The 17,519-nt window shown below is 38.3% G+C and overlaps 3 protein-coding genes across 5 annotated transcripts in view; 2 read left to right on the top strand and 1 right to left on the bottom strand.

Moving 5' to 3' along the window:
- Nucleotides 1-4,809: 4,809 nt before the first annotated feature.
- On the bottom strand, nt 4,810-5,545 carry LOC111431209. The gene has a single exon (XM_023067786.1). The coding sequence runs from the start codon at nt 5,386-5,388 to the stop codon at nt 5,008-5,010; it is 381 nt and encodes a 126-aa protein (XP_022923554.1). The 5' UTR covers nt 5,389-5,545; the 3' UTR covers nt 4,810-5,007.
- A 637-nt stretch (nt 5,546-6,182) lies between these two features.
- On the top strand, nt 6,183-15,445 carry LOC111431207 (DNA-directed RNA polymerase II subunit 1-like). The gene is made up of 14 exons (XM_023067782.1): nt 6,183-6,461; nt 7,074-7,337; nt 7,663-7,962; nt 8,055-8,213; nt 8,375-8,536; nt 8,618-8,838; nt 8,929-9,070; nt 9,155-9,490; nt 9,589-9,875; nt 10,473-13,835; nt 13,991-14,062; nt 14,173-14,226; nt 14,311-14,448; nt 15,054-15,445. Exons 1-13 carry the CDS (start codon nt 6,378-6,380, stop codon nt 14,411-14,413), a joined length of 5,547 nt encoding a protein of 1,848 aa, XP_022923550.1. The 5' UTR covers nt 6,183-6,377; the 3' UTR covers nt 14,414-14,448; nt 15,054-15,445.
- Nucleotides 15,446-16,449: 1,004 nt separating this feature from the next.
- LOC111431208 (bifunctional nuclease 2-like) overlaps nt 16,450-17,519 on the top strand; it is a 3,879-nt gene continuing 2,809 nt past the window's right edge. For 2 of the 3 annotated variants that reach the window (XR_002708453.1, XM_023067785.1), the window contains exons 1-3: nt 16,450-17,040; nt 17,130-17,309; nt 17,390-17,442. Coding sequence is in view for 2 of the 3 variants with exons in the window: in XM_023067785.1 (XP_022923553.1) it covers nt 16,791-17,040; nt 17,130-17,309; nt 17,390-17,442 (483 nt within the window). In the remaining variant the exon portion in view is untranslated. The remainder of the gene's footprint in view (nt 17,041-17,129; nt 17,310-17,389; nt 17,443-17,519) is intronic. The other variant, XM_023067783.1, reaches the window with a different exon arrangement.

Here is a 17,519-nt window from a genome sequence, read left to right as displayed (position 1 = left end):
TTTGAGACAACGTTTCAACTAAGAACTCAAAACTCTATTGTAACCACTTGAAAAGTCATCTCAAGTTGAACCAAAGATTCGTGATGAATGGAGGATATAAGGTTGTTTAAGCCTCTACGTTCACATGGCAAAAACGATGACCAAAATTGATAGTTATTTATTATTTATTTAATACTCGTTGATTTTGTTAATTTTTATTTAATGAACTTAAAATAAAATAAAATACCACGGCCAAAATGTCAAACGAATCAAAATTTCAAAATAGTTACTTAAATTCGTTTTTATCCTTAAATTTATGTCGATTTTTATTCTAAATTTCTAATTTCTTTCCCGAGGTGTTTCAATTTTAAACTTAAATTAAGAGTGTAATGTAAATTTCCCTCTATGATTAAGTTTATTTGTTTATTTATTATTATTATTATTTTTTATAAATTATGTTAAAAAGGTATTTTTATTTGTATTCAATTAATTATAAACATTTTACCCGCAGAGATCTACCAAAACAGCAGAGATCTACCAAAACCGAGATGGGATTCCTGGTTAGACATAAAATAGGAGAGAGAGCGGACATTATTTTTCTGTGAGATGAATAGGGTCATAAACGAGATTATATTTTCCATCCCCTTCTTGCTCCGTTTAATATAAATATATTTCACTTCATTTTTAAATGATGACGACACAGCTAACAATGAGTACCATAACGATACGACTAAAACTACAACTCACCTCTACGTCAGAAAAGAAGAACTCATAGAGTAGAAGTAATTAATTGGTTTAAAAATGATCTCAAACACTTCCATATGGATCTAAGTTAAAACTGCAGTCCTAATGAGATAACTCTTTAGAGGTGTGTGATACGTGAATTTGTTATAACTATAACTTAGGGTTCGTTTGGAATGACTTTTTAAGCACTTGAAAAGTCATTCCAAATAAACCTCGGTGGAAACACATGATTTAGCAGTAACCTTGCTTGTATGAGGGATACCGTTAATAACCTTGGTCGTGACTCCAACAAGATTAATCTATAGGTGAGTGACCAATCTAAACATAATTCAGCCAAAAGGTTAGAAGTTCAAATCTCGCCTAAGAGTCTCTCTAATTACTTGTCCTTGGTTAATGTAGGTTCCTGCAGATCTGGTGATTCACCATTCAGTAGAGGTTGACACGGCAAGATCAGAAAAGGCTGTGAAAAAAAAAAAAAAAAAAAATCCACAACATGCTCATTGTTCCTCCTGGTCAGGAATAGTCCATCACAAACTACAGTACCTCGATTTTAAGAATAGGAGTGTTCAAAAAACCCGACAAATTAGAAAATCACACTCAGATTGAGTGAGATACATTTGTTGAGCTAGCAAATCCTTTTAAGTTGGGTTGATTCATGTTTCATCGAATTGGTTATATCCAATCACGGGGTAAAGTTGAGAAAATTTTTGATCCAACTAAATCCAATCAATGAATACCCCTAATGAAGGTGTGATTAGGAGGTTGTTTGGGCATGGTGTTATTGGGACTAATTCACACACCATCGTGACGGATGGGTGGGTTTGTAACATCCCAAGCTCACCACTAACAAATATTGTTCACTTTGGCTTGTTACGTAATACTGACAGCCTCACGGTTTTAAAACGCGTCTACTAGGGAGAGGTTTCCACATCCTTATAAGGAATGCTTCGTTCTCCTTTCTAATCAATGTGAAATCTCACAATCTACCCTCTTGGGGACCAGTGCCTTTGCTAACACGCTCTCAGGTGTCTAGCTCTAATACCATTTGTAAAAACCCAAGCACTGTTAGCAAATATTGTCTGTTTTGACCTATTAAGTAATGCTATCAGCCTCACAATTTTAAAATGTATTTACTATGGAGAGGCTTCCACACACTTGTAAAAAATGTTTCGTTCTCCTCTCCAACCAATGTGGGATTTCACAGTGTTGTTGGCTCGGGAGTTGGTGGTATAGATAATTCTTGCCTTATATGCAATCTTGTATTTATTCTATGGCGTAATCGATTAACATTCACCGGAAATTAGAATTTAGTTTTTGTAATTTTCTATTAAAAGTCGAAGAAAGGGACTAAGAGAGTTGAATTGTTCTTACAATGATAGGGTACACACGATGGCACAGTTTGAAGATCCTCTTCTTAGATGTAAGCCACTTTTTGAACATTAATGACAAATTTTGGGTAGGTTGATGAAGCAATTCTAAACATATGTTTTATAAGTGATGGCTCACATGAATAGGTAGTTGGGTTGGGGCAATTATGAACAAATACTTCAACCACCCCTCAAAATAAATAAATAAGGTGTCGTTTACTCGCTTTTACCCTTTTTTTACTTTGTACTTTTGAAACAAAAGTAGATAACAAACCGAACAATTTGTTAACTCAAATGCAATGAAAACATGGAGAGTGTAATGACCCAAGTTCACCGCTAGTAGATATTATCCTCTTTGAACTTTTTCTTTCGAGCTTCCCCTCAAGGTTTTTAAAACGCGTCTACTAGGGAGAGGTTTTCACACCCTTATAAAGAATGCTTCGTTCTCCTCCCCGACCAATGTGAGATCTCACAATTACCATTTGTAACATCCTAAGCCTACCGCTAGCAGATATTGTCCTCTCTGAGCTTTCCCTTTTGGACTTTCCCTCAAGATTTTTAAAATGCGTCTATTAGGGGGAGACTTCCACATCCTTATAAAGAATGCTTCCTTCTCCTCCTTGACTAATGTGGGATCTCACAATTACCATTTCTAACGACCTAAGCCCACCGCTAGCAGATATTGTCCTCTTTGGACTTTCCCTTTCGGACTTCCCCTCAAGATTTTAAAACTCGTATACTAGGGGAGGCTTCCACATCCTTATATAAAATGCTTCTTCTCCTCCCCGACCAATGTGGGATCTCATAATTACCATTTGTAATAGTCCAAGCCCACCGCTAGCAGATATTGTCCTCTTTGGGCTTTCCCTTTCGAACTTCCCCTCAAGATTTTTAAAACGCGTCTGCTAGGGGGAGGTTTCCACATCTTTATAAAGAATGCCTCATTCTCCTCCCCGACCAATGTGGGATCTCACAAGTACCTTGTAACCGTCTAAGCCCACCGCTAGCAGATATTGTCCTCTTTGGGCTTTCCCTTTCAGATTTCCCCTCAAGGTTTTAAAACGTGTCTGCTAGGGAGAGATTTCCACGCCCTTATAAAAAATGCTTTGTTCTCCTCCCCAACCGATGTGGAAGGTTTGAAAATATGTAGAGATCTATGTATCCTCATATTCTTACTTCATTGTCGGCTCTTCAAAATCATTAGCCCTTCTAGTTAATCATAAAGGGAGAAAGAAAAAGGAACCTGATTTTTCTTAAGCTGGACCTCCAATCCTAGCACAATGCTTGGAGCTGCTTTGGTTGCTAAGAAAGCTTGTGAGCTTGGTTTAGAGGTGTGCAACATTTTCCCTCGTTTCTACCTCCTTGTGTTGCCTGCATCAATAATTTATTTCAGTAAGACAATGGAAACCAAAATGAAACGTTTAATTAAACATATTCCCAAACGTACCCGAGATATTCGGCCTTCTGTACAGGTTAAGCCTTGGATAAAGACCAGTCTTGCTCCAGTTTCAAGAGTAGTAACCAAATACTTTGAACAGAGGTGCTCACTATCAAACTCCCCAAATGCTCGAGTTTTTCTCTCTTTTTCTGGTTTGCCTTGTTGTACGAATGATTATATTTCTCCAGTCAAGAATTGGATTTCTGAAGTGGATTGCCGATGTATTTAGATCAGCTGGGGTTCAGTACTGTTGGATATGATTGCTTTGAAAAGTTTAGTTGGTCCCATTTGTACCCTTTGGCCTCTCTAGCTCAGGTAAGCAATCGAATTGCTAATATTGTACACTAGCAGATATGGTAGCAGCGGCCGTTCGATCCAGAAACAGGAACTTAAAGGGTCGTGTACATTCTTTGACGAGGGTCAATTATCTGACTCTCCTCTCTTGTGAGGATATTTGCTAAAACCATCACCATCACACCTAAATGGTGATGAAGTTCTCTATTTATAATCAGCAAATAAATTACAAAGGAAATGGAAAGAGCACTAAATGGATACAAGATATTTGCCTATAATAAAAGGTCAAATATGGTACCTATGGTAAACCATAATGGAAGGCTAAATATCCTTAACACCCTGGTGGTTGCCTATGCTCTTAGCTGACACGATAAGGTTTAGATGGTCTAAATTAACAACTCACGTATTTTGTTCCTTACACTATGTGATAAGAAATTAGTTCAGCACACAAAACTGGGTCATTAACAAGGCCAACATAGATGGTCAAATTATCCGAATGTTGGAGATACTTTGTGGAGGGCATTTCTCTTCTTATTGTGCATGATAACAATCAGGATCTCCACGTTTCTACAATAGAGATATAAGCATCCAAGATATGAAGAAAATTTCCTTTTGTATTCCAGCTCATGTGTATGTCAAAGGATTCAAAGGGTTGATGGAATGGAAGAAGACAAGTGACAACCCTGTCAATGCCTTCCCCTTTCCAGTGTCCAGAAAATATAAGGACAACCCTCCCCTTTCACTTGAATTGCATTCTTTTTGCCTAGCAGGGCTTAAACTAGGAGTTAGTCCAACTATTTCAGCAGCCACTGGGCTGGATGCCATGCATTTAGCTGCTTTTACTTGCTTAAGCCATGCTAATCAGACTTCTTTTTATCAGAGATTATAGATAACTACAGGATGAGAGAATAAAAGACATGTTTCCTAAGCAAAGCTTTTTTGGATTACTAAAAAGATGAACATGGAGATAAAGAATGAACAGATTGCTGCAATAGTAAACGAGAATATTTCACAAGCATTCGATTGAAGTTCCAACTTATTTGTACAGTATGGTGTATTGATGATGCAAACAATATTCACAGATCCCAGGGCAGAAACAACCATCTATGATCTATATAAAAGTTGAAAAAACAGACACAAATTCATAGAACTTTTCAAACCCTAATGCGCGATAATCAATATATTTCAACTCTCAGAGGAAATCCGAAGCTCCTTGATCTTGAATCTGTATCTAGGAGCTCGGGGAATAACCTGGCTAGGTCCGAAGTGGTACTGACCAGGACTATCGGTGAGAGGAGGCCCATCGTCGTAAACATAGCCGACGAGACGCGCACATGAATTGCACTTGATCTTGGTGCGATTCCGCTGGATTCCCCAATAGTTGACGGTCTCGAAGAATGGCCGGAGCTTGTCCTCTTTCTCGAGCCTGAACTTGGTGGAGTCGATCAAGGAAAACGAAAGCGTGCCCTTGTTTCCGGCCTCGAAATAGAAATCCGGCGGGAAGAGATGACTGGAATTCAGATTCAGATTTGCTCCGCATTCTGCACAACAATAGATGGAAGCCATTGTTGACGAGAAATTCAGAGGATTCGTCAGAGATTTTGGGCTGTATGTAACAGGATTTAAAAATCTGATCACTACATCGTATGCCCCAAGTTTGAAACGAAGATTGAATGAAGGTTCCTCATACAAAATCGTTGACTTTTTTTGACTGCAAATAACAAAGTCGTCGTCGTCGTTTTCTTAGCTGTAATATATATATATATATATATATTAAAAAAAAATATATAATTAAAAAAAAAAAAGACATTAAACGATCTTCGAACCCATAAAACTTAATAAAAATTTGAATATAATATATAAATTTTGTTTAAAATTTTTGAATATAATATAATTTTATTTAATTTTTATTTATTTTTAAAATATCCTTTATTTAAATTTCCTCGTAATCTTTTTCTCCAGTTTCGACAATCTAAATAGATTTATATATTTAATTAATTCAAATATATTTTTTTGAACGACAAAATATTTATTTGATAGAATAATATTTGGTAGGAAGTGGAGTGAATTAGATGTATTAAAATTTTTTGTTTATTTTTAAAATAATTTAAGATTGTTTTAGATGAATTAAATTATTTATTATTTACCATAAATTCAAAATTTTTTAAAAAAGAAATAATGTTGAACAAGATAGAATTTAAACAAATTCACAATTCAAATATTTAATAAATTAATGAAAAAAAAAGATAAAAAGATAAAAAGATAAAGGTCAAAATAGTAATTTGGTGGGCCGCCCAAAGGACCTGTTCGTCTATAAATAGGTCTCTAGGGCATCGAGTCTCGGTTGATTTGAGGCTCTCTTCCAAGAGGGTTTGGGGGAGAGAAATTGCCGTCGATCTCTTTTTGAGTAGCAGCAAAGAACCAAAAGGAAAACAAACTGAAAACTCTTCTGAAATTCGAAGTTCGAATCCAAATAATTCCATCTGAACAAGCCCAAATTTCGCTTTTGATCTCTTCAACTTTCTCTAGGGCTTCCTTTCTGCACTTCGATCGCCATGGATTTGCGATTCCCTTACTCCCCGGCAGAGGTTGCCAAAGTCCAAATGGTTCAGTTTGGCATTCTTGGTCCCGACGAGATTGTAATTCTCTTCACATCGCCTCAATTTTTTTTTTGTTTTTTGTTTTTTTTTTTGTTTTTTTGTTTTTGTTTGATTCTGTTTTAATGTGAGGGGTCGTTCGGGGGTGAGGAATGCTTTACATATGTATGAACTGGTTCTACTTTAGGAAGTGGCTCAGTTTGGTTTTTGCAGCTCGTTCTGCTTGTTTTTGATTAATTGGATATAGAGATGGATTTTTGGTTAGACTTCCACGGTTTTCCATTTGATTAGTTGGGGACCTTGGCAATGTTCTTTTCTCGTCTATTAGTTCTGGTCTCTTATTCATTGAAACGCATTGCTTTAGGTAGTCATATTTGGTTTCTTCTCTCAAATTTTAAATGAGATTTTACTTTTGGAAGTAAAAGTTCAAAATTATTATGTGTAATTGTTTTTGTTTTTGAATAATTGGAAATAGGACATGAGAAGCTAGATTCTTTTTGTATGTCAATGTTTCTTTAAATGAGAAGTGGGAAATAGAATCTGCTTCAAAATGCATATGTTTCCTGAGAAAGGAAAGAGGCCATGAGAAATAAAAAATGAAAATTTTTGAGCAACTACCCTTCGGTATCTAAAACCATATTCTTTGGATTGCAGAGGCAAATGTCCGTGGTGCAGATTGAGCATGGTGAAACTACGGAGAGGGGTAAGCCAAAAGTAGCCGGTTTGAGTGACCCGCGACTTGGTACAATTGATAGAAAATTGAAGTGTGAAACTTGCACTGCAAATATGGCTGAGTGCCCTGGGCACTTTGGGCACCTTGAGCTTGCTAAGCCAATGTTTCATATTGGATTTATGAAGACCGTTCTCACCATCATGCGTTCTGTTTGCTTCAATTGCTCAAAGATTCTCGTTGACGAGGTTAATTCTTAATACTATATTTGATGCTTTCTGGATTTGTTTTCTTTTATTCTATTCTTCAGCAAATTAGAAATTCACGGCACACATTATGAAGGATTCCAGAAGACTGCATAGGATTACATTGGCTAGGACTCTTATGGTGTTAGACCATGTAATTAGTTTGTTACAATTTTTAAGAGTAAAGTGGAAAAGATAATTGGGATATATCTTTTGATGTTGGGATAATGCGAATTTGGGTATAGGTGATCATTATCTTATTGAGTTATTCTAGCCTTTATATGGAAATAGTCGATTTCCCTCAGCAAATTCATTTATCATCTTTCAGGACGACCCCAAGTTTAAGCAAGCAATGCGGATAAAGAATCCCAAGAACAAGCTAAGAAAGATTTTGGATGCCTGCAAGAATAAAACCAAGTGTGAAGGTGGAGATGAAATTGATGTCCAAGGTCAAGACCCAGATCAACCGGTCAAAAAGGCTCGGGGTGGCTGTGGTGCTCAGCAGCCTAAGATCTCAATTGATGGTATGAAAATGGTTGCAGAGTACAAGGCTCAAAGGAAGAAAAATGATGATCAGGAGCAGCTACCTGAACCTGTGGAAAGAAAACAGACACTTAGTGCTGAAAGGGTGACCATTTTCAATCCCAATTAACATTATTTTTTGTAATTAATTTTGTGCGTATCTCTTCCATGAGGTTATAGTTTGATGTATTCTTGTAGGTTCTTGGTGTTCTGAAAAGAATAAGCGATGAGGATTGCAAACTCTTGGGCCTAAATCCGAAGTATGCCCGGCCTGACTGGATGATTCTGCAAGTCCTTCCAATTCCTCCACCTCCTGTGAGACCATCGGTTATGATGGACACCTCATCTAGAAGTGAGGTATGTCTGCTCTGCTTTTGTTTTCTGATGTCTAATTGTTTCTTATTTGTTTACTGCTTCCCAATAAAATTCATTTTACTTTTCTAGTTAGTTTCTGAGATAGTGTTACGATTCTTTTGACAATGTTAGAGACAATTTTAATATGATATCTCTTACTGCAGGACGATCTAACTCATCAGTTGGCTATGATTATAAGGCACAATGAAAACCTCAGGAGACAAGAGAGAAATGGTTCTCCTGCACATATCATTTCAGAGTTCGCACAACTATTGCAGTTTCATATAGCCACGTACTTTGATAATGAATTACCGGGACTACCCAGGGTATTGTCTCTTTTTAAGCTAGATCATGTTTTTTTTCGAACTATTTATTTTTTTTTACATTAGTGTGCTGCTTTAATATAGGCTACACAGAGGTCTGGGAGGCCCATTAAATCTATTTGTAGTAGGCTCAAGGCAAAGGAAGGTCGGATAAGAGGAAACTTGATGGGGAAGCGTGTAGATTTTTCAGCACGAACCGTTATAACACCTGATCCAACAATTAATATTGATGAACTGGGAGTACCGTGGAGTATTGCTTTGAACCTTACATATCCCGAGACCGTGACACCATATAACATAGAAAGGTCCATGTTTTTGAAATCATTGCTCGCTTTTTGATTCTTTCCCTTTCACAATATTTATTGTTTGCTCTTTGTTTCTCTTTTCAACATCAGGTTGAAGGAACTTGTTGAATATGGTCCCCACCCTCCACCTGGTAAAACTGGTGCCAAGTACATCATACGGGATGATGGGCAGAGGCTTGATCTTAGATATCTTAAAAAAAGTAGTGATCATCATTTGGAGCTTGGGTACAAGGCAAGATTTTCTAATCATGCATGAAATCTAATAATTTTAGGCATTTTATAACTCCTACCTGATTATTTGCTGCTGTGATCATAGGTGGAGCGTCATTTGAACGATGGTGACTTTGTACTTTTTAATCGTCAGCCTAGTCTCCATAAAATGTCTATTATGGGACACAGAATCAAGATTATGCCGTACTCTACTTTCCGTCTAAATTTATCTGTGACGTCACCTTACAATGCTGATTTTGACGGTGACGAAATGAATATGCATGTTCCTCAGTCATTTGAGACAAGGGCAGAAGTATTGGAGCTCATGATGGTTCCCAAATGCATTGTGTCACCTCAAGCAAACCGTCCTGTAATGGGTATAGTGCAAGATTCTTTGTTAGGATGCCGTAAAATTACAAAAAGGGACACCTTTATAACGAAGGTGAGAGTAATATGTTTGTTATCTCTTGTGCTTATAGTCTTCAAACATATTTTTCTGTTGTAAGTTGGGATTATGAAATTGCGTCAATAAATTTGCAGGATGTTTTCATGAATATCTTGATGTGGTGGGAAGATTTTGACGGGAAAATTCCTGCCCCAACAATTTTAAAGCCACAACCTCTTTGGACTGGAAAACAAGTTTTTAATCTTATTATACCAAAGCAGATTAATCTCACGAGAACTTCTGCTTGGCATTCTGAGTCAGAAACTGGGTTCATAACTCCTGGGGATACTTTTGTTAGGATTGAGAAGGGGGAACTACTTACTGGAACTCTTTGCAAGAAGGCGCTCGGATCATCAAATGGAAGTCTTATACATGTTATTTGGTAAGCATTAGCAGTAGTGATATGCCTGCTTTTCACAAGGATGTGGTCTGTAATCATCACCATTATCATCTCTTAAAATGTATTTGCACTCATTTTTAAAGTCATGGTAGTTGCTATGTTCATTTTTTAAAAAGATCTGTTCTGACTTGTTTGACTAATTAGATATGTCTTCATCCCATTAAAAAAAGAAAAAAAGTTCTGCTTTTGGGTTGCAGCTTTCAGAAGGTATGCCACTTAGGGATGGAGGTTGGCGTTTCAAAAATCACGTTCTTCCGTTTGGGTTGACTAAATTAAGGATCTTAATAATCTTCTAAAAAAAATTGACAAATGCCTTTTATTATCATTTTTATAAAACTGTAGCTCAATTTTTAAATTCACATATTTTTTCTTTTAAAATTTATTTATTATACTAAAACACTTTGTCTATATTTTATTTTCCATTTAACTCTCTGGGAACTGCTTTTCCAAAACTTTCCAAACCGGCTTTTGTAAGGCCTCCGATTCCCTTCTCTTCTTTGTTGTTTGTAGAGAAGTTGCCTTCTGTTTTGTGTAACGTTCATTTTTTTGTCCCGTTTCTAATCATCTTAATGTTTTCAGGGAGGAGGTTGGTCCAGATGCAGCACGAAAATTTCTGGGTCATACTCAATGGCTTGTTAATTACTGGCTCTTACAGAATGCTTTTAGCATTGGAATCGGGGATACAATTGCTGATGCAGCAACCATGGAGAAAATTAATGAAACTATTAGTGCAGCTAAAAATGAAGTGAAAAACCTCATCAAGAAAGCTCAAGAACGGAGTTTAGAACCTGAACCTGGACGAACGATGATGGATTCTTTTGAAAATAAAGTGAATCAGGTCCTGAATAAGGCTCGTGACGATGCTGGTAGTAGTGCACAAAAAAGTTTGTCAGAGAGTAACAATCTGAAGGCTATGGTTACTGCAGGATCCAAGGGCAGTTTTATCAATATCTCTCAGATGACTGCTTGTGTGGGGCAGCAAAATGTTGAAGGGAAGCGAATACCATTTGGTTTCATTGATCGAACATTGCCCCATTTCACCAAAGATGATTATGGGCCTGAAAGTCGTGGCTTTGTTGAGAACTCGTATCTTCGAGGATTGACACCACAGGAGTTCTTTTTTCATGCTATGGGAGGTAGGGAAGGTCTTATTGATACTGCAGTCAAGACCTCTGAAACAGGATACATTCAGAGGAGGCTGGTGAAGGCCATGGAGGATATCATGGTTAAATATGATGGGACTGTTAGAAACTCGTTGGGTGATGTTATTCAGTTTCTTTATGGTGAAGATGGTATGGATGCAGTTTGGATAGAATCTCAGAAACTAGATTCTTTGAAAATGAAGAAAAAGGAATTTGAGAGGATCTTCAGGTATGAGTTTGAAGATGAGAACTGGAAGCCAAATTACATGTTGCCAGAGCATGTCGAAGATTTAAAAACCATCAGAGAATTCCGCAATGTGTTTGAGGCTGAAGTACAAAAGCTCGAAGCGGACAGGTATCAATTGGGTACCGAAATTGCAACTACAGGTGAAAACTCCTGGCCAATGCCAGTTAATCTCAAAAGGCTTATTCAGAATGCACAAAAGACTTTCAAGATCGATTTTCGAAGGGCTTCTGATATGCATCCTATGGAAATTGTCGAAGCTATTGACAAACTTCAAGAGAGGCTGAAGGTTGTTCCTGGTGAAGATCCTCTAAGTGTGGAGGCTCAGAAGAACGCTACCCTTTTCTTCAATATATTGCTCCGAAGCACCTTTGCTAGCAAAAGAGTTTTGGATGAATACAGGCTTACGCGTGAAGCATTCGAGTGGGTTATTGGAGAAATAGAATCACGCTTCCTTCAGTCACTCGTTGCACCTGGTGAAATGATTGGCTGTGTTGCTGCACAATCCATTGGAGAGCCTGCAACTCAGATGACTCTTAATACCTTCCATTATGCTGGTGTGAGTGCCAAGAATGTCACTCTTGGTGTTCCCAGGTTGAGGGAAATCATTAATGTAGCCAAGAGAATCAAAACACCTTCTCTTTCAGTCTATCTAAAACCCGAAGCTAATAAAACTAAGGAGAGAGCTAAGACCGTTCAATGTGCTTTGGAATATACTACTCTTAGGAGCGTTACGCAAGCTACCGAAGTATGGTATGATCCTGACCCCATGAGCACCATTATTGATGAGGATATCGATTTTGTGAAATCCTACTATGAGATGCCAGATGAAGAAATTGCCCCAGAGAAAATCTCCCCATGGTTGCTTCGTGTAGAGTTGAATCGTGAAATGATGGTGGATAAGAAACTTAGCATGGCAAACATTGCCGAGAAGATCAACCTTGAATTTGATGATGATTTGACTTGCATATTTAATGATGATAATGCAGAGAAGCTGATACTTCGTATCCGTATCATGAATGATGAAGCCCCAAAGGGAGAGTTGACTGATGAATCAGCAGAAGATGATGTGTTCTTGAAAAAAATTGAGAGCAATATGCTAACAGAAATGGCTCTTCGAGGAATACCCGACATCAACAAGGTTTTCATTAAATGTGGTAAAGTGAACAAGTTTGATGAGTCTGAAGGTTTTAAGCCGGAGATGGAGTGGATGTTGGATACAGAAGGTGTCAATCTCTTAGCTGTTATATGTCATGAAGATGTCGATGCGAGGAGAACCACAAGCAACCATTTGATTGAAGTTATTGAAGTTCTTGGGATTGAAGCAGTTCGACGTTCTCTCCTAGATGAATTGCGTGTTGTTATATCCTTCGATGGATCTTATGTTAATTACCGACATCTTGCCATCCTTTGTGACACCATGACTTATCGTGGCCACTTGATGGCTATTACTCGTCATGGTATTAATCGAAATGATACTGGACCAATGATGAGATGCTCATTTGAAGAAACTGTGGATATCTTACTTGATGCTGCGGTATATGCCGAAACTGATCACTTGAGGGGTGTTACTGAAAATATAATGTTGGGTCAACTGGCCCCCATAGGAACAGGAGGTTGTTCTCTGTATCTCAACGATGAGATGTTGAAGAATGCTATTGAACTGCAGTTGCCTAGTTACATCGACGGTCTAGATTTTGGCATGACACCTTCCCGTTCTCCGATCTCAGGAACTCCTTATCATGAAGGGATGATGTCTCCTAGTTATTTGTTGAGCCCAAATCTCCGCCTTTCACCTATTAGTGATGCTCAATTTTCACCTTATGTAGGAGGAATGGCTTTCTCTCCTACTTCATCTCCAGGCTATAGCCCATCATCTCCGGGCTACAGTCCATCGTCCCCTGGCTATAGTCCCACATCCCCTGGCTATAGTCCCACTTCTCCAGGATACAGCCCTACCTCTCCGGGCTACAGTCCAACATCTCCAACCTACAGTCCTAGTTCTCCGGGTTATAGTCCAACTAGTCCTGCATATTCCCCTACTAGTCCATCTTATTCCCCCACGTCTCCCAGTTACAGTCCCACCTCTCCAAGTTACAGCCCCACCTCTCCTAGTTACAGCCCCACATCACCAAGCTACAGCCCCACTTCCCCCAGCTACAGCCCCACTTCGCCTGCTTACAGTCCCACTTCGCCTGCTTACAGCCCCACTTCTCCTGCCTACAGCCCAACTTCCCCGTCTTACAGTCCAACTTCGCCCTCCTACAGCCCTACATCGCCTTCTTATAGTCCCACATCACCCTCTTACAGCCCAACATCGCCTTCTTATAGTCCCACTTCACCTTCGTACAGCCCCACCTCTCCAGCATATAGCCCCACCTCCCCTGGCTATAGTCCCACATCACCGAGCTATAGTCCTACTTCTCCTAGCTATAGTCCCACATCACCTAGTTATAATCCTCAATCAGCTAAATACAGCCCATCACAGGCATACTCACCCAGTAGTCCGCGTATGTCTCCTTCAAGTCCGTATAGCCCAACCTCACCAAACTACAGGTAGTGGATTATTAAAGTATTTTTGGTATAATTATCTTGGGTACCGTTCAAGTGCCTGAATGTGAAACTCCCTTACATTTATGCTTTTGTTTTTTCGGTTTGTTTCTGAATGCCTCGAATCTAACAAGTTCGGTCATCTTGTCTTAACCTTTCAGCCCAACATCACCATCATATTCACCTACTTCTCCAGCATATTCTCCATCAAGTCCAACCTACAGTCCTAGCAGGTAAATTTTTATTACCCCTTTTCTAGAGGGCTCTCTGTAACATCTATTCTTCTGATACACGTTTTTGCATTTGCATTTCCTTAACCCATTGTTTGCCCTTCTCTCTTCAGTCCGTACAATACAGGACCCAGCCCAGACTACAGCCTCAGTTCTCCACAATACAGGTTAGCTGAGATACTGAACTTACTAGTGGAACCATTTACATCTTTTTCTCCTAGTGAGAATCTGATTGTTTATTCTCCTTGCAGTCCAAGTGCAGGATACTCACCTACTGCTCCTGGTTATTCTCCATCATCTAATAGTCAGTACACTCCACAAACAAGCGAAAAGGATGATAGGAGCAATCGATGATGAGGGTTCATAGCAAATATTCTTGAAGGGAAAAGGTAAAGTTCGGGAAGCCCTGATCTCTCTGATGATAAAAATGTGGCTGTTTTAATTTCTTGAATAATTGATCTTCAGGATGTTTTATATGGATTTCTCTTCTCTGATGCCTGCGCCATCATTTCTGAATCTGGACTCGGAAAGGGGTGTTGTATCTTAGTAGCTATTTCGTCAAAAAGATTGGCCGAGTTCATACTGTTTTAGTAGGGTTGAATTATCCTACTAGGAAGCCTCTTTTTTGAGGACGAGTGTTAATTTGAAGGAAGTAGGTTTATATAGTCAGAAAGAAATAGAAGGAAGAATACTAATGTCGACAAAATCAGAGGAGATGAATTTTGGTTTCCATACGACTCGGCTGGCGTTTTATATATATAATTGATGACGAGACAGCATAACACAGTGTAATGTAGTTATTTTTGTTCTTGTTGTGGTTCTTGAAACGCCCCCTCATGATCTGAAAAATCTCCAAGATTCTCTTATAGTTTTTCTAAACTTCATTGCAAGTCATAGCAACCTTTTGTATGTGATTTAAATGAGTGCTATTCTTTGTGATTTCTTCCTTCAGTGTAAAATGGAACTGATTGTGTAGGTAGTTTGTAAATGTCAGGTCTTCAAGTCTCCTCCAGAACGGGAAGAGGCAAATAAACGACCGAACACACCGCGGCATGTTGCTCGGAATGGACACATTATATCATCTAGCCTTTCGCAAGCTTGTTTATTTTTTGCTTTGAAGAAGTTGTGAAAGTATTACAAGCAAAAATTGATTCCCTTACAATTAGCGTCACACTTTCCATGTAGTTTTGTACCTTCCCATATAGAAAGTCATTATTTGAAGATACCTGTAACTTGTGTGATGAAGCTGAAACTCTTCTAAAAGTTATTCCCCCTTTTAGGCTAAATTGTAATGTATCTTTACAAGTTTAAATACTATTCTAGTCCCCTTCCATTCTCTAATGCTAGTGGATTTTGAACAATTTTTAAATAATGATCTTCATGCTTGGATCTTTTGTTCATTTTAGTTCTTGAGTTTGATCATTTAGCCTGATATGCAATTCCATGCATTCCATAACACCTCACGATCGCACTCCACACGATAACGTTTTTGTCATTGTTTCGGTTGAAAACATCTCTTGCAATGTTCACACAACATCTGAGTCGAAAATCGATGAACAAGTTTCCTCTTGTCACTGTTCTTCATTGCGCCATAGCCGCCTTCAACACAAAGAAATGTGTAGCAATGGGTGGGTGTGACACAGGTTGAGGGCGCAAACGAACCCAAACTCGCACACCCTTGAATAACTGTGTTCCACACGAACACGTCTCTTTGAAGCATTCTATCGAACATCTTCCGTGCAATTCCCACTTTCAATTCACCATGACCCAATAACTTCGTATAATCGTATGAATCGCGATGATACTCGCCGGAACATAGACCTTAGCAATCTGAAGTACGGTTTTGTCGACACCGGAGCTCGCCAAGATCGCCGGCAGAGCTCATTCATTTGAATCTTCAAGCCAAAAACTTGAAAGGGAAATCTCCATGGAAAAAGGTTAGTGTTGTTGCGGCGGCGGACAAACGCCGATCGTTTTCCCGGTACCGGACGACGTGGCCATTTGTGGATATGGTGATGCTGATGTGTTGATAGTGACAGATACCTTCTGAATACATATTTTAAATATTCTCTTTTATTAAAAAAATAGAATTAAAAATAAACAAAGGTCCACCATAGATATTTTCTAAAAAATAATTTATTTTTAATTTAAATTAATAAAAATATTTTTAAATTTCCATTTGTCTTAAAATTACTCTCTTACCTTTATAATTAAAACAAATAAAAAAAGATTTTTTTTAATTAATTTTTTTTTTTTTTTATTGAACAAGATGCAAAAAAAAAAATTGGACTAAAATTAGAGGGTTTAATGCGGATTAATAGGTGTATTATATTAAAAGTTTTGAAATTCAACTTAAAAAGTGACCACTTTTAAAAGTTTGATGGAGCCCATAATTGAATCTCCAAAAGCAAACAAGATTATCTCTGAAAAAAATTTGGATTATGGGAATTTGAAGCGTTGATTAATCTATTCTAGACATTGATTATTTCATAAAATTGGTAATCTTGTTCATGTTCCTTTAACGAGGGAGTTTTGATCTTTGTTCTTCATTTCCTCCATTTCTCCTCTCTCTCTCTCAATCGATTCAGCCGATTGAACACAAACTCTCTCTGTAGCAGCGAAAAAGAAGCGGTTTCAGGCCAACCCCACTTCAAAACTCTCCCCCTTTCTCCTTCAATCTCCTTCTTCTTCATCTTCCATCGCCATTTTTCTCTGTAATTCCTCCATTACAATGCTGGGTTTAGCCCCTCACTTCTCTCTTCGTACCCTTTTCCCCGGATCCGCCATAGCCATGGATCATCCCTCTGCTTCTCGCCCTTCCTCTTCCCTTCACTTCTCTGTTCTCCGATCGCGGCCCAATGCGGTTAGCTCTCGCCGACCCAAGTCGATCCTCGTTTCTTGCCACTCTTCTCGTGATAGATCCACCCACAGTGACGATGATTCCCATCAGGATTACTTCGAAGCTTCGTTTCTTGTTTCAGGTTCTTTGATTTTACTTTCTGGGTTTCTTTTCTGAAAATCGCGATGAAATCGATTGTGGGTGTTTATGATTCCTGTATTTGTTTCATAGAGACTATCTATCACTATCGAATGTGGAAGAAGAGGTTTCAAGAGGACGCGAATTTCAATCAGATTGAATCGCGAGTCAATTCCCCTTTACTTGGACTGGGGTTTTTTAGACGTTTTCGAAGCCCTACTGTGTTCCTCAAAATTTCTTGCAATGGTGACTTTCTACTGCCAATTGTCGTAGGTATATTGGATCAAAACTTTGTCGTGATTGTGTTTGTGTTTCTTATGAATTTGGCTGTAAGTTTTGGACTCTGTTTGCAGGGGAATATGCTATTGAGAAACTTATAGATTCTCACCTTGGGATTGAAAATGGGGTTCGTTTTCTTTGGCTTTGTTCTTCATATTTTTTTTTTTTTTTTTTTTTTTTTTTTTTTTTTTTTTTTTTTTTTTT

The sequence above is a fragment of the Cucurbita moschata genome, unplaced genomic scaffold (assembly GCF_002738365.1).
Source record: "Cucurbita moschata cultivar Rifu unplaced genomic scaffold, Cmos_1.0 Cmo_Scf00035, whole genome shotgun sequence".
Taxonomy (NCBI): Eukaryota; Viridiplantae; Streptophyta; class Magnoliopsida; order Cucurbitales; family Cucurbitaceae; genus Cucurbita; species Cucurbita moschata.
Note: the sequence above shows the minus strand (reverse complement) of the source record. Positions and strands in the feature narration are given on the sequence as shown.